Source organism: Emydura macquarii, unplaced genomic scaffold, assembly GCF_026122565.2.
Source record: "Emydura macquarii macquarii isolate MOO-44397 ecotype Brisbane River unplaced genomic scaffold, CSIRO-AGI_Emac_v2 contig_554, whole genome shotgun sequence".
Classification (NCBI taxonomy): domain Eukaryota; kingdom Metazoa; phylum Chordata; order Testudines; family Chelidae; genus Emydura; species Emydura macquarii.
In genome coordinates this window covers 12,603,409-12,628,152 of record NW_027130691.1, presented here as the reverse complement: position 1 = coordinate 12,628,152, position 24,744 = coordinate 12,603,409, and the positions used below count along the sequence as shown (strand labels likewise).

The 24,744-nt window shown below is 42.4% G+C and overlaps 1 protein-coding gene across 2 annotated transcripts in view; it reads left to right on the top strand.

Annotated features, from left to right (window-relative positions):
• Window positions 1–24,744, top strand: part of GALNT9 (polypeptide N-acetylgalactosaminyltransferase 9) — a 283,879-nt gene that overhangs the window by 84,040 nt on the left and 175,095 nt on the right. Inside the window, exon 1 of one of the 2 annotated variants that reach the window (XM_067539374.1) lies at window positions 9,655–9,895. The exons of the other annotated variant lie outside the window; for it this stretch is intronic. Coding sequence (XP_067395475.1) covers window positions 9,655–9,895 — 241 coding nt within the window. Of the gene's footprint in view, window positions 1–9,654; window positions 9,896–24,744 lie in introns of those variants that run through there. 2 annotated transcript variants of the gene reach the window in all.

Below are 24,744 nucleotides of genomic sequence, written 5' to 3'. Positions count from 1 at the left end.
CATAATGTGAATCAACATAGAGAAAAGTAAATAAATAAATACTGCATTAGGCTTTAATCCTGTAAATGGGTCCACATTGGCAGATTTCCACTGAAGCCCATAGCACTCCATATATGCATAAGGATCCCCTAGCCCCGAGTTCATTGTAAGATCAGGAGTTAAGACATGATGGGCAAAATCTTGCTCGATCAGGCATGCAAGTGGTCCTACTCAATTTAATGGACATGCTCGTGTGGGTAAGGCAAGCAGGGTTTGACTTGAGGTACTACAGCGATGAGGGTGGTACAAGAACCTGTATAGACTGGAGAAGACGTACATGCACAAAATTGAACGGAAATAGCCTAAAACACTTCCAAAACGTTTGGGTATCTAAAGCATAGGAATGAAAACAGAACATTTGCCAACCATTGGCCATATCTTCAAAATGCTGCATACTGGCATTGTTTCATTGGCTGCAGTGGAACTACACTGACATACACCAGCTGAAGATCTAGGCCCGTGTACCTTCTAATCACCCAATTTAGAATCAAACTAATTTCTGACCCCAGCACTAATACATCTTCTACTGAAAATAAGGGAAGAAAAGCATGAAATGCAGAAATCCAATACAATTTTTATTCAAGGTTTCAATTCATTGCATTTATATAGAGTTTACAATTATCCCCACTTCTAGTAATTAAGCCTTGTCTATTCTTTTACACTATTTTCACCCTTATGGCCTTTAAACTGGATCTGTGTATGATCATATCCTTCCCAATCATATTTGCCACCCCTGGGTCCAGGGCAGCTTATTGGCAATTCTTCTGGTTACAGTGGAGAGGTCCTGTGTGCAAGACTAGCCTGGTAAAATCTACTTTCCCCTGCCTCTTCTGCAAACAAAGGCATCTAAGTAAAAGGACAGACATATAAGATAGTGACATTAATATGGAATTTGACCCAGATGGTACTATCTGAAGTACCATGGTTACCAAGAACCTGTGATAAAATACCACTGGGGAGGCCAACTGTGAAAATTCTATGTTGCAACAAGGTCTGTGATTAACAGGGTTTAAAAAAAAAAAAAAAAAAAAAAAAAAGCCACCATGCCTAGCTCATGATCTCCTTGCATTGTTTTCTCCTCATCCTGATTTTGCTACTGTGTTTGTTTAGTTCCATTTCACAAAAAGGATGAGAAGAGATGAATTTTGTCAAGGAAGTTTGGAGCTTCACTGTGCCAACCTGCAACTTGGTGTATTGCTATTGCTGCTAATCCATAGGTGTCCGCTGGAGACTCCGTCCAAAAGCATGAATTGAGTGAAGATTTGTTGTTGTTATTTTTGTACTGTGGTTATGCTTAGGAGGCCTAGTCATGGACCAGACCCCAATGCTGTATGGACACAGAACTGAAACATGCTGTCTGCCCCAGAGAACTTACAATCTAAGCATAAGATGGGAAATAGCAGGTGGATACAGATGGATGTGGAGACAAGGAAACAATGAGAAAGTATTGGTCAGCAGGATAGCTGGTGGTCTCAGCACACCAGCTGCCTAACCCTTGTCAAGTATTTTGTAGGGCTCATGGCAAAAGAGAGTTTTAAAGAAGAATTTTTAAAGAAGGAAGATGGTGAAGTCGCATCTGTATCTGCATGAACTCAATACCTTATTATACTTATGTATTTTTTTTACCAGAAACTTTATAGATATAGAGGCTGCTCTTGCAGGCTTTTCAGCTTTCAGTAGCTAGATAATGTTACCTCACCCTCTGTAAGGAATTCCTAGGGAATGCGGAGGTAATGTTATTTAGTTATCTAATACTTTGGTTTGTAAGCTGGGACTCACAAGCCAACAATCTTCAGGGCAGTCATGACCACCTTCCCTTTCTTTATGCGTGGTTGGTAAGGAGGGGTTTTCTTGAAACCCGTGGGGGGTGGAGATAAAACTTTTCCTGTTGTGACATAGGCATCATGATATGGTAAAGGGCAAGAACTAATGAATAAGGTAACTGGAAAGTTTTAATAGTGAATGATCTTTTTTAGCATATTAACATGTACTAACTCAATGGGAGACAATAACAGAGGGAAAATTAACAAGGGTCTATGAATTTGCCTAAAAAAGATGAGTCATATTAAAAATTGGTGAGAGTTATAGCAGTTGTATAAATGAAGTGAGAGCCTTGTAAAGTGTAAGCATCTGGGTTGAGTGTTTTAGCCCTGGCAGTTATTTATACTCTGTAAAGGCTGGATTATTGTATTGTGAAATATGTACTTAGATTATTGTTGGATTTTATCTGTGTATTATTTACTGCACTGTCTCTAGACTACTCATCAGTAGTGTATTATGAACATGACAGCATTAGATCTGCATGTGACTCCGTGCTGTCTGTACTGTTCATTTCTATGTAGGCTTTTATGTAGCACTCATCACTGTAGTCTCTGAGCTCCTTCTAGTAGTGCATTAAGCAATATAACTATCCTTCTGCAATGTGTTGGTTGTTCTCTCATCCTCTCTCCAGGGGAAGAAGCATATGCAGTGAAGTGTCTTCTTTTGGTAGAGTTCTTTTTTTCTTCAAAGATATCTGTTGCTATGTATTTATGTTGGAGAAGGCTTGCACTTGGCATGGAATGTGGTAAGATTAGTGGTGATCCTTAGTTCTTGGGGAGTTCATTTTGCTGCCTAAGACCGTGTCTCAAGAAAGTTCTGTCTCCCACACTGATGAGCTTTACCCTTATTGGAGAGAGTTCCATTGTGCTAAAGGAGACGATTTGTCGACCCTGGTCTTCATCCTGGAGCTTCAGGCTCATTTAGATATCCTGAGTCCAGGCCCTTGAAAATAAGGACTGATAAGACTGACCTTGATTTGGTAACCTAGGGGAAGCCAATGTAGAGAGCAAAGGCTAGGTTTGTGCTTGCAGTAGCCTGTGCTGCTGAAGAGACAGGGTTCAACATTCTGTACTAGCTGGAATTTCCTAAGTACTGAAGCCTTCATGCCCAGGTATATCTCACTGCTGTAGCCCAGCAATTGCTAATCCCATCTGCAGATCAAATCTGTAGTTGTAATATGTGGAATCTGCAGGTTGTGCATCCCTGTATTGCCCCCATGGGAGCTGGGACTTGTACGCATTTCCACCAACTTGAAGATCAGCATGCAGTTTGGGAATGAAGGACCCCATGGTGCAGTTTGGAATTATGAGACAAGCAGTTGTGCTGGATAACTTATTAATACGTTACATTATGAGAGGGGAAAAGTGACATAGAGACGTCTTGCTAAAACTAAAAGGGCACATTTATACTAACTGCTAAAATCTACAGTAAAAATCATATTAAGTGCTCTCATTGGAATTGGAAAGAACCAAGAGTTAGTTACCATTAGGGCTTGTCTTGCAATCCCTTACTACCTGACATTGCGCTTCGTGTGGTTAGAAGGTCCATTGATGTCAGCGGTGCTGATCACAGTAGCAGCCATTATTCCCAGTACGTGTGTGTGTCTGCAGGATGAGCTCTATAATTAGCCTGTCAACGAGGGGGTATCAGCAAAACAAACATCTGCATCATGGCCTCAGCCATATTGTGCTGTGTTGAAAGCAAAGCAGATCTGGGCTTGTTCACTGCTTTTATGAGAGACTACAAAAAACAGTTAGGGTGCTACAGGAAGTAATATTCATGATGCACTATAGATACCACTTTCCCTGCTGAGTCAGTACTAACCCAGTGCTGCTCCCCTCCTCGCCTCCCCCATTATCTTTTGGATGAGGTGTAGAAATGTTAAAACACTAATCTAGAATTTGGAGATGTGGATTCAATTCCCTGCCCCACCACAGACTTCCTGTGTAACCTTGGGCAAGTCACTTAGTCTTCCTGTGCCTATTCCCCATCTGTAAAATGGGGATAATAGCACTATCCTGTCTCAGAGGGATGTGGAGGATAACAAGATTTTGTGGCACTCAGATACTATGGTAATGGAGGCCATATATATTAGAAAGAAAGAAAGTTTCAAACTACCTGTGTTTATTCAAGATCCCATGATGTTCTTCATAAGAGTCAGGGTATTAATTCCAGAATCCTGATGATGCGGTTACATTATAGTCACCTAAATTCCCCTGCCAATGTCAATTGTAAAAAGTATTGCCTTATTCATCCATTTGCTCGTCTAAACTATTGTTTAATATAGCAAATAGTTGCTGCATTTTGGCCCAGAGATGGCTGGAACAATCCCTGTATAAAATGACTCCGGGATTCTTTAGGATGGAAGATTATATATAAATGTAAGATTGTAATTATTGTATGTGCTGCAATACCTCTTCACAACAAGATGAGGGCATCAGCACTGTATGACTTGGTAATTTAACATAGAATTTAGGATGTTTATCGTTTTAAAACCAAAGTATAAAGTATTGCAGAATATTAAAACAAATCTAATTTATATACTGGTAAATGCAGTTAGGATTTCATTAGAAAGCGGCAGATGGTATCGCATATATGAAAAAATAGCTTCTGCTAGGAGCTACATTTGCAAAATTTCCTTTGTCAGAAAATCTGTCTGGTTTGCTTTAAAAAATATGCTGGTTTTGAAATAAATTTTCACATCATAATCTTCTTTCATCTCTCCTTATTGCCCACTCTTTTTCAAATATTATGTACCATCGTGGCACATGATGACCAATAAAGTACACCTCTCTAGATATGATAGCTCAGTTTGCCTCTTAATTTTATTTATTATACAGGTCAAATTGGGAAAAAATAGGAAATAATTCATAAAACTTTTAATTTTTTAAAGTTTTTTTTCTATATTTTAAAAAATAAAATAATAATAAATTCCATCTCGATATTTGGAACCCCGCTCATGTGAAAAACACTTATCAATTCTTTTTTGGGGGTAAGATTGTCAAAAATTGAAATTTTAGATGAAAATTTAAAATTCAGAAAATTTCAGCTAACTCTGTTTCCTTATCATTCTTTAAGCCCTAACAGAGTGCCTGCTGCTGTACAAAACAAGACACATGGCTGCTGTCTTGGATCAGCCGGAGTTAGCTTACCATTTAGCAGATTGGAAAAAGATGCAATGTAACCACTGAGGGTAATGCTAAGTTATGATACAATTTACCTTCTGGTGATATCACAGGATTGCATCGTTTGAGCGTCATTTTTTGCTTGTTGGCATGTTGGAGGGGTGTGGTATTGTTAGTTTTTAGACAGTATGTTTAGATTTCACATCTAAAGGAAAATAATACATGCTTAAAACCTGCCCCCCCCCCCATAGAGATGTGCTGTGCTGAGGATAGGGGCTGGAAATGCCATCAGCAGTGGCCAAAACAGTGTTCTGAGGAGGGTTAGTATAGGACCATGGTCCCAACCCCCCACCCTGTAAATCCCCTGGATTACTGTGTGGGAAAGCTGAGCTTTCCCCAGATGGTAAGGGCTCTGCTCCCATATCACTCTTGAGGTCAATAGTTCCATAATTTCTGAGGAAGAGAAATCAGGAGGAGATTGTGGAAGATTAAGCCTTGTCCCATTAAGGGCTCTGAAGATGATGATGGAGCTATAACAACTTACACCAGTTAAGGATTCTGCTCCCCCAAACTTTAAATTTAGACGAAGCTTGAAATAGGGAGTTTGTGAAGAGAGTTAGAATGACAAGTTCTCTGAAACCTGGCTAGCTAAGAAGGTGGGTTGCTGCATGCAGAACCAACTGAAGCTTTTTCAGCATCAGTGTTACGGTGTGTTGTAGTAATCAAGCCTGGAGGTCACAAAAGCATGGATCACTGTGGTCAGGTGAATATACGAGAGGCCTGGTTCAGTTTCTTGGAAAGCCATGAGCCATCTTCACTGCATTAGGAGATACACTTTTGACAAATCATCTTTATCTCTGCCTACTAATATTAACTTTATCTTCAGCCTGCTATTCTTCCCCCGGGTGCTCATCTCAGGTAGGCACTACGATAGCTGGAAGATGGAGAAAGAGATGTTGAACTAGGGGATATCCACAGATGTGTGGCATTACACAACATGGTGTCTTGTGATGTCTCCCAGCAGCTTCATATAGATATTAGGATGGGTGAGAAGACTGAGCCCTGTGAGACTCCTGGAAGTAGAGAAGTAGTTAACCATCACAGCAGGATAGAACATGGGAGTGGGACTCAGAAAATCTGGGATCTCTTCCTGGCTCTGCCACTGGTCACTTGGGTCACTTTGGGCAAATCACTTCCTCGCTCTGTGCCTCAGTTTCCCTATCTGTAAAATGAGGATAATAATCAGAGCTAATCAGAACATTTTTTACTAAATGTATTTTCATTGAAATATGCTGTTTCATTGAAGCCAAAATCGTGTACAGACACATTTCAGTTTCAACCAATTTTTCATCTGGACAGTTTTTGAGATCCAGGGCTCTTCTGACTACAGTGAGAGAGTGCAGAATGGAAAATCTGACCATCTCGAGAAGAAAATGAAACGTTTTCATGAAAACACTTGAAAGATTTTGTTTGCATTCCAATATGAAATGAAAACAAATGTTGAAAGTTGCCATAAAATGCAATTGTCTTCTGGTCAGCTCTACTAATGAAACTTTGTAAAGCGCTTTGAGATCTGCAGATGAAAAGTGCTATGTACGAATTAAATTTTATTTACTCATTTATTTAGCACCCTGGGTTTAGTATGAGATGAGGGACTAATGCCATGTAAGCATATTTCCATTATTGTACTACTGCATTTGCACAAAAGATTGTGTATAAAAGACCATATAAAAATGTTTACTTAACAAAAGAAAATACTGTTCCAGCCTAAACCACATTATGGATGAAATTGTCTTTCAAAGAATCCATTTAAAGCTACAATGGTGTGGAAAGCGAAAAGTAAAAAAGAAAGCATGCTTGGTAAGCTTCTGTGGTGATGGAGGTGTTTTTCATTCACTTCTGGGACCAATTGCCTGCTAGCAAGTCTGAATCCATGCAGCCAGCTTGTAAACTTGGAGTTTATAACAGGAATACTGATGCTGACAGACTCTTAATTATATCAACACTAGCAGGTGTTGCTATAATATATTAAGTCATATAAAGGCATTGAATAAACTACACTTGAGTATTGGTTCAGTGTACAGTTCTTACATCAAAGTGGTATTTTCCAGGAAAACATAACTGCTGTGACAGATTTGTAACAAAAATAGCACTAAAATAATGAAAATGTAAGTTGGTCACTGGAAAATTACAGAACTCAGTCCCCTGAAGCCAATTAGAGTTTTTGCTGTTGCCTTCAGTGAGAACAGGATCCAGTCCCTACATTATGTATTCTTAAAGGTTTCCTTTTTTTTTTTTTTTTGTAGAATAAACATGACTAGTCTACTCAAAACAACCCAGTCCTGTCCTGATCTATATTACTAGGCACCTCTTAGAGAGTGGGAAAGCTGCAACGTTCAGTGGCCCATGTTATGCAGGGGGTTACACTAGATCATAATTCTCCATTCTAGCTTGGATCTACTGAGCCAATTCTTCCCCCTGCTCCACGGTATAGGGATCCTAAATGAGTCACAGAGGACCAGGAGAGAATTCCCCCAGTGCAGCAGCAGCATGGGGCTGATTGTAAGTGGCCCTGCAATGCCACACTTGCCAACTCCAACATAAGGGGCATTCGGGGTGTAGGAGTGACCAGCACGGAAAGCTGAGGAGACTCTGTGTTGTACTAGAGCCCAGAGACAGCCTGGGAGAGGCTGCAGGAAATTAGAACAGCCCCCAGGGACGCTCTAACTTACAGTGTCTGGGGTTGTGAGCACTGGGCAGCGTCTTCTCCACTGTGTCCCTTAGGATACACAGCACAGAGGGTGGCCCTGGGAATCTATGGATATTCTAGTGATTGAACAGCTCAGAGTTTGGGGATGTTCAGAGCTGGTGTTTTTGGTGTGGATCTGTTTTCTAGCAACCTGGCACCATTATGCTCCCTTCTTGGTCTGCCTCCAAGGGCTGATAGAATCAGGGAGGTTTCTGTTGACATGGAGGCGGAGCACTACTTAGCTGCTAGACTGTGCTATTATTGGCATAGAAGGACATTGTGATTTTCAGTCCTTAAATATCGACACACAAATTACTAACTGAAGGGTTTTGTCCATCCTTGGTTAATGAGGCTTACAGCCTGGAGATCTTGTGGGATCTTTAGCAACTGCTGGATGTTCAAATAGCAGCAGTGGCCTGGAGTACTTTTCTTCACCTGTGTTGAGCAAGCAGGCTGACACTTTTGATCACAGACCTGTTCCCAGTTAGTCTCTCCTCTAGCTTGAATCACTAGCCACTGTGCTCCACTTGGGGCTACCACCGAAGATCATTAGGAAACTCAGCTGGTGCCGAATACAGCTGCCTTCTGCTTGGCGCCTATCACACTGACTTCAGTTCATCTCCAGGTGCAATGCAAGGTGTGCTGTGTATAAAACAGTTATAAGTAGGTTAGAAGATTGTTTGGTTTTTCTCCCTGTGTCTTACTGTGGGATGCTCAAGGTGGCTGGTCCTAGGTGTCCGCTGGAGCCGGGCCTTCTCAGTGGAGAATTTAAAAAATGGCGATTATTATTGTTGGTTTAAATACTAGAAACCATGAAACCTAGTAATCTCACACCCAGCAGAATTCTCTAGACTCTCAGGGAAGGAGGGAATCCCATTTGCTTTGGGTGCTTGACAATCTTAAAAACCTCAGCTGCAATAGCAGGCACATCTGTCCCAGATGGTTTAGACACAACACATCCTGCATCCTGGCAGGGGGTAAAACTAGCTGACTCCTGCTGTCCCTTGGAACCCTCTGGTTTCTCACCTGCCCCGTAGCAACTGCTGTGGGTGGCCAGGGTCTGTGGATGCTGGAGCCAGGCATGCTGGCCTGGGGAGTGTGGGCTGCCCAGGGCCAGGTGCATCTCCACCCGCAGGGTTTCCCCCCTTGCATTTTAGTTGTTACTGACATGAAGATCTGAAGTTGATTTTTTTTTACTGACACGGTAAAGTATTTCCACCCCCCCTCAGGGACAGGTCCCTTTATTTACAGGGCTAGGGCCAGTGTTGGCACTGTACATTTTTTACACTTGCAGATGGTTGGCAACTCTCCCTCCTGCTGGAGGGGGAATCGCAGCCGCTTCTCCCCCCCCCCCCCCGCCGCGAACGTTCCCAGCCGGCTCGGCTGCAGCGGCGGCGCCGGCCAGCGGAGCCCACAGCCGGCGGGAGAGGCGCAGCGGGCTGCGTCCCGAGCCCCCCCCCCCCCCCCCCCCGGGCTACCGGAGCCGGCCCAGCCAGGGGCGGGACGGGGCGGAGCGGCTGCTCCGGAGCGCGTCACTTCGCAGCGGCGCCGTGCGTTGGGGGCGGCCGGCGGGGCGGGGAGAGCCCGCCGCAGCCCGAGCCAGCGGGGGCCGGCAGCTGCTCTCGTGCCCGGCCGGCTGGGAGCCCGGGGCTGGCGGAGAGCCGGGCGGTGCGGGGGAAGGGCCGCGGCTGGGCCCGCCGCCGGGGCTCCGCTGATCCCCCCCGCTGCCCTCCCCGCCGGCCCCTGGCTGCCGCGGGGAGCCCGGAGCGCCGCCCGCCGGGCAGGGTGGTGCTGAAGGACAGCTCCGCGCCGCCGGAGCCGGGAGCGGGGGCACCGGAGCCAGCCCGCCCCATGCCCGCCGCCGCTGCCCGGGCCGCTCGGGCTGCCATGCCTTGAGGCTGCCCCCGCCCAGCGGCGCCCATGGCGGTGGCACGGAAGATCCGAACTTTGTTGACGGTGAACATCTTGGTCTTCGTGGGCATCATCCTCTTCTCCGTCTACTGCCGCATCCAGGACCGCTCCCCGGAGCTGGTGCAGATCGTGCGCAGCGCCGACCGCCGGCTCCGCAGCCGGAGCGCCAAGGTGGGCAGCCTGGCCGACAGGGAGTCCATCCTGCAGCGCCTGGACCACCTGGAGGAAGTGGTGTACAACCAGCTCAATGGTGAGCGGCGGGGGGCGGGGGGGGCGGGGGGGCGGCCTCTGCTGCCCATCGCTCGTCCCGGGGCTCCCCCAGTCCGGGGCGCCCGGCACGGCGGGCTCAGCGCCCCGGGCAGCCCACGGGCTGTGGTCCCTGGGCACTTCCGTGCAGAGATTTGTGTGTCGCCGACGGGATGTAAAGTTGGGACGGTAGCTAGCCGGGATGTGGAAGTTAGTACGAGGATCAGGGATGCGTGGGCTCAGGAGTGGTTGTTCATTAGTCCAGTTGTCAGGTCTACAGTTTGCTCCAAAGTTTGTCGGTCCTAAGCCTGAAAAAATATATTTTAAAGGAAATAAGTGGTGGATGGGAGCTGTGATATGTGTGTGTGTGTGTGCTCCCTTAAATGTCTGATTTATTAGCAATCCGGGTATAACCTAGACTCACGTTGCCCTGTTTGGTTTCAGCATTTACTTTCAGAACCAGTTCTGTTACGTTCATATAGTATGCATCTTTTGTCTGGTTGTTGATAGCACCATGTGGTTCTTTAATGACACTGGCACTTAAATTTGATAAGATCCTGGGGCGGGGAGGGGAGGTTGGTTAACAACGGCAGCCACCATTTTTTTTATTGGACTCAATTCTGATTCACCAGCCTTGAAAAATCTCATTAGGTATACAAATGAGATCATGTTACGTGGTGGGTAGAACATGCTAACTAATCAAAGTTACTGTAGGACTACTAGTCTTTCATACTGAAACTGGTTCTTGAATGACAAGTGCAGTGAAATTTGCAAAGATTCATAAACTGCTGAATGTGAACCACTAGGGGATTAAGTATTTCATTAAATACATGGATGCTTTGGACAAGAGGAGAGAGAAGGAATAAATGTTACATTACAATATAGCATATGCCTTAAATGTAGTGCCCAATAAAACCTCTCAAAGAAATATTTTAAAATTATACCAAACGTGCTTCCAATTTGATGGTAAGAATCTTTTTAATCACAATGCCGAAAAGCTCTAAGGTGAGTGTAAATGTGTATTGCCACCTCCTCCTCCCCCTCCTATCTTCTGAATGACAGGATAAATCTAAACAGTTTAGACGGTTATGGTAATAAGCAGTCTATGCAGGCAAGTAATAATATAGCACAGACTGTCCCCCCCATCTCCCTCTCTCACATATACGTGTGTGTGTCATATAAATACACACAAATAAGGGAGAGAAAGATGTGCTTACAGTCGGTTGTTTTACTAACAGCTCAAAGAAGATGTCAAGAATAAGCAAATTTAGGGATAAATCCTGCCTCCACAGCACCAGCAAATCCTGCCTCCATTGCACCACAGCAATAGGGGGCCCAGACTGCAGTGGATCAGTCCATAACGTGCGCCCACCAGAGCTGGGCAGTGTGAAGCTCTGTGTGCGCTGCTGCTCAGAGATGTTTTGAGGAAGGGATGGGAAAGAGCAGAGTTTGTTCCACTGAGCGTTCTACCTAGTGAAGTGTGCCATAGTCATACCATAGTCGTGCCAGACTGGCTGCAGAGCAGGTCTGCTGCTGTTCCACAGGTTGTGGGGAAGAATCCTTCTTTCTATGTCCAAATGCCCAACAGACAAAATGTGCTGGGCTTAGGATTTGCCCCTTTGCACGTTGATTTTTAGGTGATTGAATGCATAAGGTGTGAGACTAGGTGGAATCTTAGTACCAGTCGGCTCAGTCCTGCTTGCCAACTCCTGTGGAAGTCAAGGGGAGCTCTCAGTGTGTCAGGCGTGCAGAGCCAGGACGGCATGTGGTGGCTATGGGCTTGCACTAAACAGGAAGTTCTTTCTAAAATTGATCTTTTTTGCTGACAATTGTATGCTCATCTGATTTGCTGGGTATGGGGGATCCATGGCAATGTTACAATTTAACTAAGGTTTTTATGCTGCTCTTTTATGCTTTTTATGCTTTTTTGCACATGGAACACAGACGTCTTCAAATTGAACTGTTCAGGTTACTCTTCCAATCCTTTCTCTTGGGCATTAGGTAGTTCTTTTACCAAAGGATTGTACATGATGATGGCAGAGCTAATGAGTTTGCCTGTAAAATGTAATGAGCTTTCATTAGCCACAGAGTTTCTGTGTTTGTATTATATGCCATTTGGGCAACAGAAGGCCTCTGGGCCTTTAGTAAGTTACAGAAGTGAATACTCAGGAGAAGCTCTGCTGAAATCAAGGGAGTTGCCTTGGTAGAAGTACATTCAGAATCAGGCCATCTATGTTTGAGCTAGGCTCATCTGTTTCCTTTTTTAACATCATGACTCATTATTTAGCCGGAAACATATTGCTCTGACACCATAATTCCAAGTTTATGGAAGTGTTGTATACTGTTTTAGGGAAAGCCCATGGGATTAGATATGTATGTAAACTGTTCCGGAGCTGTAGACAGACAACACTCTTGCTCTACATCTGGCTTTCCCAAACTTTGTCAGAGTATTTGTCCTCTAAGGTGAGAGTGAGTTCCCAGGCCTTCTCTAATGTTGTCCTTTTACTGAGGTATCAGCAAAAGTCTTTTAGTGGGACCAGTGATCCACTGGGGAAGCAAACTGGAATCAGAAGGGCTCTCTCTGATCCTGCATTCCTTGCACACGTAAAACTCCCAGAGACATCAGTGGGAATTCTGACTGAGTAATGGCAATATAGATGGGGACTGGTCAGCTCTTTACCTTTTTTCCTCATTTCCACGTTGGTTTCAGCAAATGAAGAGCCATCTACTGACTACTTAGTATTTGGTAAGGAATATCCAGTATTCCATACTGGGCTCTAATTATGCTTAGTCCTAAACAAAGAAGACCTCATTTACATTTTCCATGGACCTGCCTGAGGCGTCAGTCATAGAGAAAGGACTTTCCATAGGGACTCTTAATTTGAAATGTGTTGGTCAAAATGATATGTTTCTTTCTTCCCTATTTGCTTCCATGCAGCCAAGAAAATTTGATCATACTTCTTAGAACCCATCTTCTCTAGGAAAGAAAAAAAAAAGGGGGGGGGGGGAGAGTGTAACATGTATATCATGTGCCAGTTCAAAACTCTTCACCAGAAGTCCATAGACAACAGCGATATTATCTATCAATTCTGAATAAAATGTTCCAGTATCCCTTCATCCGTGCAACACACACAGAGGTACCTATACAGAAGTCCATATGTGAAAGCCACTGTAAGTAAGTGTAGTCCTAAGAATTATATCTCGTGAAACAGGAAAAATTTTTGGAATTGTGTGAATAAGAATTGCCATGCATCGCTGTAAAAATGTGCAAACATACACATAAAACTATTATTTTCAGTAGACTGATCCTTTGAATTCCCATCATCTTAGAAAATACATATTTTTGAAAGCTTCCAGAATACCCAGCTGCTGCTTTGTTGCAGAAGTAAGGCAGCAAGGGGAAATCACATGTCTATAGACTTTGCTTGATAGGGTTTATATAAATCTGTTAGTTCGTGGCTTTCAAAATATCATCTGTATTGAACACTGAACTATTCTAGCTCCAGTTCATCTATCTGTATATTATCCTAAATTTGTTCAAATGTTTCTTTTCAGTGAATATTACTTATCTAAAAGTCAACATTGATATAATGGCAGGAAGAACAGGCAGCAATTTATGAAATAGCATAACGATTATTTCTGATCATTCTGTTCTTTTTTTTATCTTGAAGCAAGATTTAATTGACCAGATTTTCCCTAATCAGTTCTGCATCTGATTCTGTTGCTAATAATTTACCATAGAAAGTGAAAAATGTTTAATACCCCCAACTAGTGCGTAACCTTTCATGCCAAAACCAATTGAAGGGTCAGACTGCAATTTTACTTTAATTGCCTTTTTCCCTTTTCACTGTCTCTTTCTAGAAATACACAACAATCAATACAACATGTAATTAGATTTCATTCTGTCTGAAAGGATTAAGAGAGTTTTCATCTTCTCATTATGTATGCTCACATCGTGCCTTCCTACCTATGGTTTCCTTATTAGACCTCTTTGCCCTATTAGGTTGCAGACGTGGAGGGATAACTTTTGAATATTCCCTTGAATTGAGCTGATTATCATTCTTTACACATAATAATTTGATTTTGTTCTCTTTGGGAAGATTAAATACAACAGCAATTTTCCTTGTGATAAATGAATCTTAAATTGCATATGTATTGCATGGAGGGAAGAAGTGGACATTTCACATAATTGCAGCACGCAGACTTAATATTATGTAAATAGCAAGTCCTGGACATGGAAGACTGATTCATGCAGGCTATGACTCCTGATTTTAGAGTGTACTGGAAGCAAAGTGATTGCATTTAAAATTCAGTTGGGCAATCTGCATACTTAAGAGGTACAGCAATATTTTTAAAAGGACAGTTTATCCTTTGCAGACTAGGAACTGGTTGAAAACGAGCCTTTTCAAATTTCCATATTGGTGATAAGGGTTGGAAATGGGCTGCAAATGAATCATTGGAAATGTCCACATCAGATTTGTCAAAAAGAAGCTTTTACAGCTAGAGACTTTCAGATGAAGGGTAATTCCTTTGCAGAAAGGAGAGGCAAAGCCATGTGTACAAGGAGGAGGATCAAGTGTTGACTGACAGCTTGGATTAATGAAACTGCTCGTTTCGGGACCAGAGTTACAGAGTCTTCCATTGTAACTATTTAATTTGATTATCCTGTGATGCTAACACACATCTGATAACGTTAGCACTTAATTATTCTCAAGAAGCAGCAACTCAGCTTTGCGGACTACTCTCAGCAGTGCCTTTGCCTCATGATATTTAGGGCTCATTTCTGCAGTTCCCCGGGGAGCATTTCAGGACTCTAGGATTGGTGGTTTGAGGAGAAAGTATCAAAGTAGATATATTTAAAAAATCTGTGCTATAGTTTATCTGTTAGTCAAATGGCACAGAATAAACATTTACATATTTCAAGTCAGTTCCTCAAGCTGGCATAAATCAGCCCTGGATTCGGCCTTCCATGTTGCAAAATGATTGTAGAGGGTCAAGGATTTTCTTCTGATCTCATCAATTTTACTGCTGTATAACTCCACTGACTTCAGCTGAGTTACTCTTGATTAGGTGGATGAGAGGAGAATCAAGCCCACAGAATGCATCATGGTTTTCAAGAGCTTTAGGGCTCAATTGATCGTATTGGTCCCTTCTGACCTTAAAGTCTATGAGTAAGTCCAGGAAGTTTCCTCCAAAATAAAAGTTCTGGAGATTCTGAAGCTCCCAGTGCGTTTGGTCCAAATACATTTGTAAATCGATGCTTTTATTGAAAATATTTCCATGCTCCGGAGGGCATGGCAAGCCAAATCGTTGCTGAAGATCTACAAATGGTTTAAATTAAGAACATAAGAATGGCCATACTGAGTCAGACCAATAGTCCATCTGGCCCAGTATCCTGTGTTCCAACAGTGGCTGGTGTCAGATGCTTCAGAGGGAATGAACAAAACAGGACAATTTATCAAGTGTTCCAATATCTGTCATCCAGTCCCAGCTTCTGGCAGTCAGCGGTTTAGGGACACTCAGAGTATGAGGTTACATCCCAGACCATCTTGGCTAATAGCCACTGATCGACCTATCTTCCATAAACTTATCTAAATCTTTTTTTGCCACAGTTATACTTTTGGCCTTCACAATATCTCGTGACAATGAGTTCCACAAGTTGACTGTATGCTGTGTGAAGAAGTACTTCTTTATGTTTGTTTTATGACTGCTGTCTGTTAATTTAACTGGGGGATCCCTGGTTCTTGATTTTATTGACCTCTATCATGTCCCCACATAGTCATCTCTTTTCCAAGCTAACAGTCCCAGTCTTTTTAATCTCTCCTTATACAAAACTGCTCCATACCCGAAGCATTTCTGTTATCCTTCTCTGTACTTTTTCCAATTCCAGCATATCCTTTTTGAGATGGGGTGACCCAAATTGCATGTGGTATTCAAGTGTGGGCATACCATGGATTTATATGATGGCATTGTGATATTTTGTCTAATTATCTTTTCTAATGGTTCCTAACATTCTGTTAGCTTCTTTTGACTGCTGCTGCGCACTGAGCAGATGTTTTCAGAGAACTATCCACAATGACTCCAAGATCTCTTTCTAGAGTGATGGCAGCTAATTTAGACCCCATCATTTTGTATCTATAGTTGGGCTTATGTATTCCAATGTGCAGTATTTTGCATTTATCACCATTGAATTTCATCTGTCATTTTGTTGCTTAGTCACTCAGTTTTGTGAGATCCCTTTGTAGCTCTTTGCAATCATCTTTGGACTTAAACTATCTTGAATAATTTTGTAGCATCTGCAAACTTTGCCACCTCACTGTTTACCCCATTTTCCAGGTCATTTGTCAATCTGTTGAACAGCACTGGTCCTACTACAGATCCTTGGGGCAGCCCTCTATTTACCTTTCTCCACTGTGAAAATTGACCATTTGTTTTCTGTCTTTTAACTAGTTACTGATTCATGAAAGGACTTTCCCTCTTATTCCATGACAGCTTACTTTTCCTAAAGTGAGAGACCTTGTCAAAGTCTTTCTGAAAGTTCAAATATGCTATATTCACTGGATTGCCCTTGTCCAAACGTTTGGTGACCCCCTCCCAGAATTTGAATAGATTGGTTTCCCTTTACAAACACCATGTTGACTCTTCCCCATGATATCATGTTCATCTATGTATCTGATAATTCTGTTCTTTACTATAGTTTCAACCAAATTGCCTGGTACTGAAGTTAGGCTTCCCAGCCTGTAATTGTCAGGATTGCTTTTGGAGCCTTTTTAAAAAATCAGCATTACATTAGCTATTCTCTAGTCATCAGGTACAGATTTTTGGGATTTTGGGGATTATCCTGGTTTGATGAAAGTATTTAAAGTCTCTTACTACATTGTGCATCTGATGTATTGATAGAAAACCACTATATAATATATTTATGTTCTTGTTTGCTTTGTAGCTGGTAAGCAAACATACTCTGATATAAATCATGTAATAGTTTTATGGTTGACTCATTTGTTTATGACTTTTTCTGTCTAACATGTAGAATTGGAATAATTTGTACCATATAATATTAAAAATTAACATTTTCAATGGTGCCAAAGAAAATAATAGTTATTTGATTGATGTTGTTTTATTGTATTTGAGAAAATGTTCCATGTTCATTTCAATTTCTTTGTGAATCTGGTTAGAGTTTGGATAGTAGTACATAGACTATCATAATTTTTCTAGTGCAGAGCTAATACAATTTGATTCTTTCATCTCTGTCAACTGACTAGCAGATTTAAGGGTTTATACTGACCATAAAATGTGGCTGTAATTGAAACCATTGGACTGTTGTTGCTTTTTTATTTTTTTAGTTTGTTCGTTTTTAAGTAAATAAAGGAAGTAAAAAATCAAGAGCATCATTTAAAAATGTAGTTTCAGGCACTGAGTGCATGGCTGTTCTCCAAGGAAGTAATAAGATTTATTAGTCTAAGGAACAGAAATGAGTCATGTTTAACAAATCTTCCTTTTATTAATGCCCTTCGCTAACCCCTTTAGCGTGCAGACTCTTACTATTCGTGGCATCCCCTTTTTCTTTTTGTGGATTTCCACTTGTTGGTCCCTTCCATCACTTCTTTTAATATTAGTAAACTGGATTTAAAAAAAAAGAAAATAACTTAAGGTGCTCTGGGTAATGGAAAGTAAGGGAGCCATTGGGAGCAGAGGTACTGCACTAGGGCAGTTTTAGCCCCATTGACTGAAGTGGTCCTCTGAAATACAGGCCATATTAGCTCCTGAGAATTGAAGATCAGACAGGAAGATCCTCCCCGTTTCTAAGTATCCCTCTCGTAAGAAGTTCAGGATATTTCAGCAAAGTCAATGAAATAGGGTGACAATAATATAATTTTAAAAAATTGATCTATAACACTACTTCTTTATAAGGCCCTGATTCATCAAAGCCCTTAAACATGTGCACAGCTTTACAGATACACTCAAGTCTGTTGTTTTTCAGGCCCTGAATTTAGTAATGCACATCAGCACATGCTTGCTTACTTTAAAACATATGCTTTTAAATTCATTCCTATTCAACAAAACACTTAAGCGCATGCTTAAGTCCCATTGCCTTAAAGTTAAGCATGTGTTTAATGGCTTTGCTGAACTGGGGCTACCTGAATAGTAGTAAAAATCAGTGAAATCACACCCAAAGACTGTTGAGGTCAATGGAAATCTTCTAGTTGATTACAGAGAATGCTGGATTGGGGCCATAAGTAAGCCATCAGTTCCACTCATACTGGTTTGACTGGTTCTTTCAAAGCTTCTACACTGTTAGATTGACCTCTTAAGATTAATGAAAGAGGAGAAAACATGACTTAGCAACATTGTTCATACAGTAGGGAAGGCATGGATCTTCACTGTACTTTCAAAACATTTATCTCAATTTGCAAGGGATCACAGGATCGTCAGGCAATATACCCCCATGTGCTCTAAATAAGATTGTCACAGTGGGTGCTACAAAGAAATCCTGCCTGTGTGTTTTGGTAAGTCTTAGAAATTTAAAACCTTGAAATGGATTAACTCATACAATCACCATGGGATGTCCCCACAAAGGTACATGACAAAGTGAGAAGGCTCACATCCCCAGATCTACCCATGGCTGGCGATCAGAGAGGAAGAGACATGTGAAAACACAAATTCACCCCACGACATGCTTTGGAAAAATAGCTATGAAGCTACATCAAAAGCACTGAAGATTAAGGTTGTCCGAGGTTACAGACAGTAACTTAAACGTAATGGCTGTCAGTGGATAGCCCCATATAAGTAGCTCCTGAAGACCTGTAGCTCAACAGGAGCCGGGTCCTACTGATCTGTCAATGACTCTTGTCCTCTTTTCCCAGTCCACGGCTACAATGCCGTGGAACATGCACATATGTGACACTACAGCAGGTGGAAATGGAAGTGTGGCCGTTTCTGTCATGTGACAGTTGGGTTTTCATGGCAATCATGTGATATATTTTTTGACCATTCACAGTGCGCGCTCTGACACTCATATTTCAGAGAGGATTCAGTGACCTGTCACAATGCAACCTCATTTGCCAGCAGGTCAGCATCCTTTAAACCTGAGTATATAAGGGTAATATGCAGCCCATTGGCCAGGTTCTCTCCTGTACCACAAGTCACTTGGCTGAGGCGGGAAGAAGGGATCATTTGGGCGTAGATTACAGTTCCCCAGTTCTCAAGCTGTCCTGCTTCTCTGACTGAGGGGGCTGCTCTAATGTAAGAAAGCTGGCTAGGGCTCGTAGGAAACCCCACTGAGAATTGCTTTAGGGCAGCTCTACTCCACCTCTACCACTCTTCCTCCCCTGATACAGCCCCTGTGCCAGGGGATGGGAAACGGGAGCAGGAGCTGGCTCTACCAGCTTTCCCAGCACAAGAATTTCTCAACTGTTCAGAGTACATCCCCTGTGTACCACTCAGACAGCACTAAGGGCGTGGAACTGGGGCTGAACATCTGGCTTCATACAAGTTAGTTGATCTGTTAGGCCATCTTGTCCCTTCCCTCACTTGTGCAGAAGTATCTCCTATAGCACTTGCAAATCTAATTTGAATCAAGCAATACGGGGATTTCTATTGCTTTTGTTAGGAGGAGACCATTCCCCAGTTGTGCAGACTTCATTTTTAGGAAATGATTTTTATATCAGCTTAACTATACTTTTTTTCAATTTCATTCCATTACCCACATTAATCCGTGTAGGCAGTTGGATCTTTCAAGAACCTAGCAAATTCGTGGATAATCCTTTGAAAAAAACAAACAAACAAAAAAACCCTTCCTCTGCCACCTTGGTTTTTACTCTGGAGCAGTGGCACAGAGGGTTGTAGCCACATCAACTAATGGTCCTCTGAAACAGAGGAAATCAAAGATAATATTGCCATTATAGGCTGATTTATAAATCACACAGGTACTTTCTTACAGTGATCTATTGGTTGTTTGGTTTCTCATTTTCTAAAACAACATTTTTCAAAGGCTGTAATCCTTACTTAGGGCTAAAGTCAACCCTAAAATATGTGTGTACAAATCCCATAGACTTCAGTAGAAGTTGGAGAGGTGGGTATTTGAGGGCAAAACTTTCTTTCCCATTTGGCACAGAATTTAAGTGCTTAGGGAACATGTGCGTATTGATTTGTCCTCTCTTTTCTGATGATTGCATTGGTACTGTATTTCAGCTGATTTAGTTGACTCAGAATCCAGAAAAGCCTTCACAAGGGCTCATGTTCCTCATGTTAGATTGCCCAGTCCCCTTTCAGTTTTGAATAACTGGTTTGGTTTTTGGTTTTGTAATTTGTGCATCATCCAGTTGAAGCATGTTGAGTGAGGCTGGTTGCAGAATCAGAGCTGAGATGTGTCGTTTGGGCTCTGGAAGTCAGAGGAAGAAATTATTGCCTCAGGAAAAGGTACTTCTGCTCACTGACTGCCCTCAGATTAAGCTACAAGTGTCTTACCTGCCCAACCATGCTAACTAGTATTATGCCTTGGATGATGTGGGTGAAGGAGAGAGCCTCTCCCTCTACCTCTGCTTCATTAGGGTGATTGAGATCAGCTGAGAGGGTCTTGCTGCCAGAGGTTGGGGCTGAGCTTGTGAGGCTGATGGCTGGGCGTTCTCAGTGGAGAAGGCTCCCAATTATTCTTAGTCTTTCTGCTTTGTCAGTTAGAAATCATCAGCTCCAGAACTGGTGCCTAAATAGCCAAAAAGTCACTGTCCTGGATTCTCTCCTGCGCTTGAGATATGCTTGGAGTGTCAGGGATCCAGCTATACCTCCCTGCTGCTTATGATACATTTGCTTCAGCCCCATCTGCATAAGTTAGAGCAGCCTCTCAGGCTTATGCAAACTGGCTACAGTTCTTGTGGGACCTTACACCATTTGTGAATTGGTATAGCACAGGTACAGTCCATCCTACCCCCAGCAAAGCCCTAACATCATCCCACTCACCCCCTAAACCAGGATGTGTACGTGGGAGAGGGCAGTTGGTGTCAGACCTATCCCTTTACCCCAGCTTCACTTCACTTCACTAGAAGAAATCTCAGATGGACAGTTAGAGCCAGATCCCACCACTTTGACCTACTTGAGTAACAAAAAGTGGCCAGAACCAAGGGAGAAAAATCTGGGCCCCTGTGCACAAGAAAAAGCGACAGAGCAGAATTGTGGAGGGCTTATATAAATAATCCAATTGGCTTCAAAGGGGCGGCTGATGAGAGCAAGTGCTCGCTAACGGAAGGGCACCAATCTAGCCCTCAGCGTACAGAGGGGTGATTAAAACTCAGATTGCTGCAGATTGGCACTTCTTCACGGCTTGACACCAGTGGTGCAGTCGTTTGCATAGCCCACCCTGACTATGCCTTAACACATAAGTGGATCATGGATGCAAATAGATCCTAGCAGGTATTTTTCAGCACTTCCTTATCTGTCTTGCATAGGCTCCCATAAATATTCATAGCATGTGAAGACAAGTATTACGTATGGAGATTTATCAAATGCTCTATTAGTTCCCATGAGGGGATATATATATATATACAGGTATCGCCAGGCCCTGCAAAATATTCACAGTGCCGTAGATCTGGGAGGATAGTCAGTCTCTCTGGTATTGACAATATGTTATTAGTTTGTGTCCCCAACGAGGGTTGCTAAAAGACTTGTCTGTAATGAATTAGCCATTATGTTTAGACAGACTGAATAAAAGTGAAGTGTGAAGAAAGACATAACTTTAGAAAGCCAACCACATCCCACCCACCCACCTCTCCTTTCCCCAGTTCTCTGCCTCAGGACTGTTCTCATCAAAACTAATTGCTTGGACAATATAGCAGTATCTTCATTTGTACAGTCTCCCTGGTTAGCTTTGTTCAGATCAACTTTAACATTTCACTGGAATGATTTGTTTACTTGCTGTTTTTATGCAAGAGGCTGTGCTCCAAATTCTCACCTTGCTCATATGCTACTGAAGTCAATGGCCCAAATTCATCCCTAGGGTCATTGCAAGGCCCTCCAGTGATGCATTTGGCCAAAATAAACTATTTCCAGCAATAGGGTGATCAGGATATGACCGGCTACTCTGTTCTGTGAAGTACATGGAGGAAGTTGTGCCTTCTGATCTTCCCGGGCAATAGTTTCAATAAGACTGGGAGCAGGATCATCTCATTTGAGGGTCCATGACTTTTGAATGATCACCCCATTAGAAGCCACCCACCCCTAGAGCCTTAGAATTCTCTCTGTATATTGTACTTACCTGTCTCCCATTACTGTAGTACCTGAACACCTCACAGTCTTTAATATATTTATGCTCACAACACCCCTTGCGGTAGGGCAGGGGTGTTATTTCCATTTTACAAATGGGAACGGAGGCACAGAGAAGCTAAGTGACTTGCCCAAGGTCACACAGTTAGTCTGTGGCCAAGCAGGGACTTGAATCCAGATCTCTCGTGTCCTCGGCTAGTGCTCTAACCACAGGATCATCCTTGTTTTCCTGCAGGAAAAGAGTGCTCTTTGCAGAGAAGTTTAATTTTCTTCAGTGGTACCCATCTGGAAAGCAGGAAATCCCTCCTGCATTCTCAGCAAGGATAAAAAAGTTTGCCTCTTGTTTAGTTTTGTGGGGATTTTTGACGGGCGATAGGGTTAATTGTTTTTTTTCATCTGGATTCTTTTTTGCTGGTTTTTGTATTTTATTTGGCAGGGAGGCCTTGTTGCCCTTTTAGAAATTGAATTTATTTTTCTACAGCTCCCAGATGCCTCTAGGAAATGCTTTTATAAATAAAAATGTATTTTTATTATATTAACTCATTTTCCAGCAGGCTTTGTGTTGTAGAAAAGATTGGTAGTATTTTTCCTATGCATACGAAACTGAAAGCAATGATCAGACTAAAAATATTCCTGATTGAAATAGAATTGTATAACCCAAAGGTTAGTTTTCCTTAGGATTACAATTTGCAGTCACTTATAGGTTCCTTTATGGAGATTCCGAGCCAACTGAAAAATGAGGCTACTGATAGCTACGCTATTTTGTATCTCCAGAGAAATTAAATGCTACAAGCAGCTACTTTACTACCAACATGCAGGGCTGGATATAAGGGCAGGCGTCCCAGGTGACTGCCTGTGGTGCTAGGCTTCGGGGGTGCCGGGTTTGGCGTGCTGTTTTTCTTGTTAGCGACAAAAGGGAAAATACAATGTTTGAAGCAACATGAAATGGGTTACAAATGCAATAAAAAATAAGGTATTCAAAAGTTTAACAAATTTGGGAAAGGGTGCCGAAGACGATCCTCGCCTGAAGCGCCATTTGGCCCTGCCGACATAAATTGGTTGATTTAAAAAGATTTTGATGCCCGATATGTTGATGTTGGCCAGTAGACTTGGTTTACGTATTCCCATACATTTTTTTTATTACAATAGCACATAGAGGCTCTAATCAGGGAACTAGGCCCTATACACACACATGTAATAAAAAGGTTCCTTATTAATCTGATTCTTTGTCTCCCTCTTTTCTATCGGTACATTCAACAGTACATAAAATAGGGCTTTAAACTGCTATTCGTGTAATTGCAAACAGAAGGTAAGCAAAGATTGAAGAAAAGCTCACATGAGCCAACAAAGATACAAGACTGGCTTTGAAGCTGGGACAGTGACACCCATTGCATTGCCAACCTCCTACAGGCATCAGAAGGAAAATATGGGACTGGCAAAAGAGGGTGGTGATTAGGATCCATTCCTTCATTCCAATGGGCATTTCTGCATATGTTACAATATTGGTATTTAGGCATTTTCCCCTTTAAATCCTACTGAGGGGTATTGCAAAACAAATGATGCTAATGTGAAGACATATTGGAGGTCATGGAAGAATGAGGCCAGTGAAATATTTTGTGTAATTACTTTTATAGTAAACAAAGAGGAAAAAGGAGTGTTAAGTCACTTCATTGCTGGTCTTTCCAGAACGGTCTAATTAGACTTAAAAGGACAGATTCTGCTCTCATAGACTGGCATGGATTAGGTTACTCCACTTCTGTGCCTGAGTTGAGAACAGAATCTGGCTAATCTAGATTATTTTGCTGTATTTTAGAACAGAATCTGTCTCATTGTACTCTGATGTATGACCTAGCTATGTATAGTAATGTAGAAAATTAAATCTCAGGAGAAAAATGCTATCAGTTGGGCATTTATTATTTAATCTTTGTCATTATACTAGCAGAAAATCCCTCTAGTGCTTTTGTTGTGACAATATTACAATGTGGCCTTTATATGCTAATTAAAAGTGCCTAGGGCCTGCAGTTGGGAAGCTGATGAAAAAAGTGGCAGACTATTTTCAAAAGCAGTTCTGTATACTCTGAGTTGACTGATTCCTTGATGTTACTTCGTGTGTTGCGGATGGATGGATGTAGAAATATGAATGCACAGTGCATTTATTCATACAGACTGTGGGGGGAGGACAAGGGGGTGTAAATAAGGGTATGTCTACACTGCTGGGGCTGCACAGAACAATGCAGTGGGATCGATTGAGCGGGCAGTGGAGACCCACGCAATTGATCCTGGAAGTGCTCTCTGGTCGACGCAATAAATTCAACCCTCCCCCCCCGAAAAGAGTAAGGCTGCATTGACCAGGAGGTGTCTCCAGTCGATGCAGCACAGTGGAGAACGTAAGTAAGTCAACGAGAGATACACAAGCTACAGTATGTAGCATGCGTAATCTCCCATCGACGGTCACCGGCAGTGTAGACCAGGCCTCAGTATAACAGAGAAGGGATTATCATCTTCCAAGGGAAGCAGGGAGAGGGACTGGCCCACTCAGAAGAAGCTGCTCAACCTGTAGGAAAGAGAAGGATTCCCCACCTGGGCTCATTAAGAAGG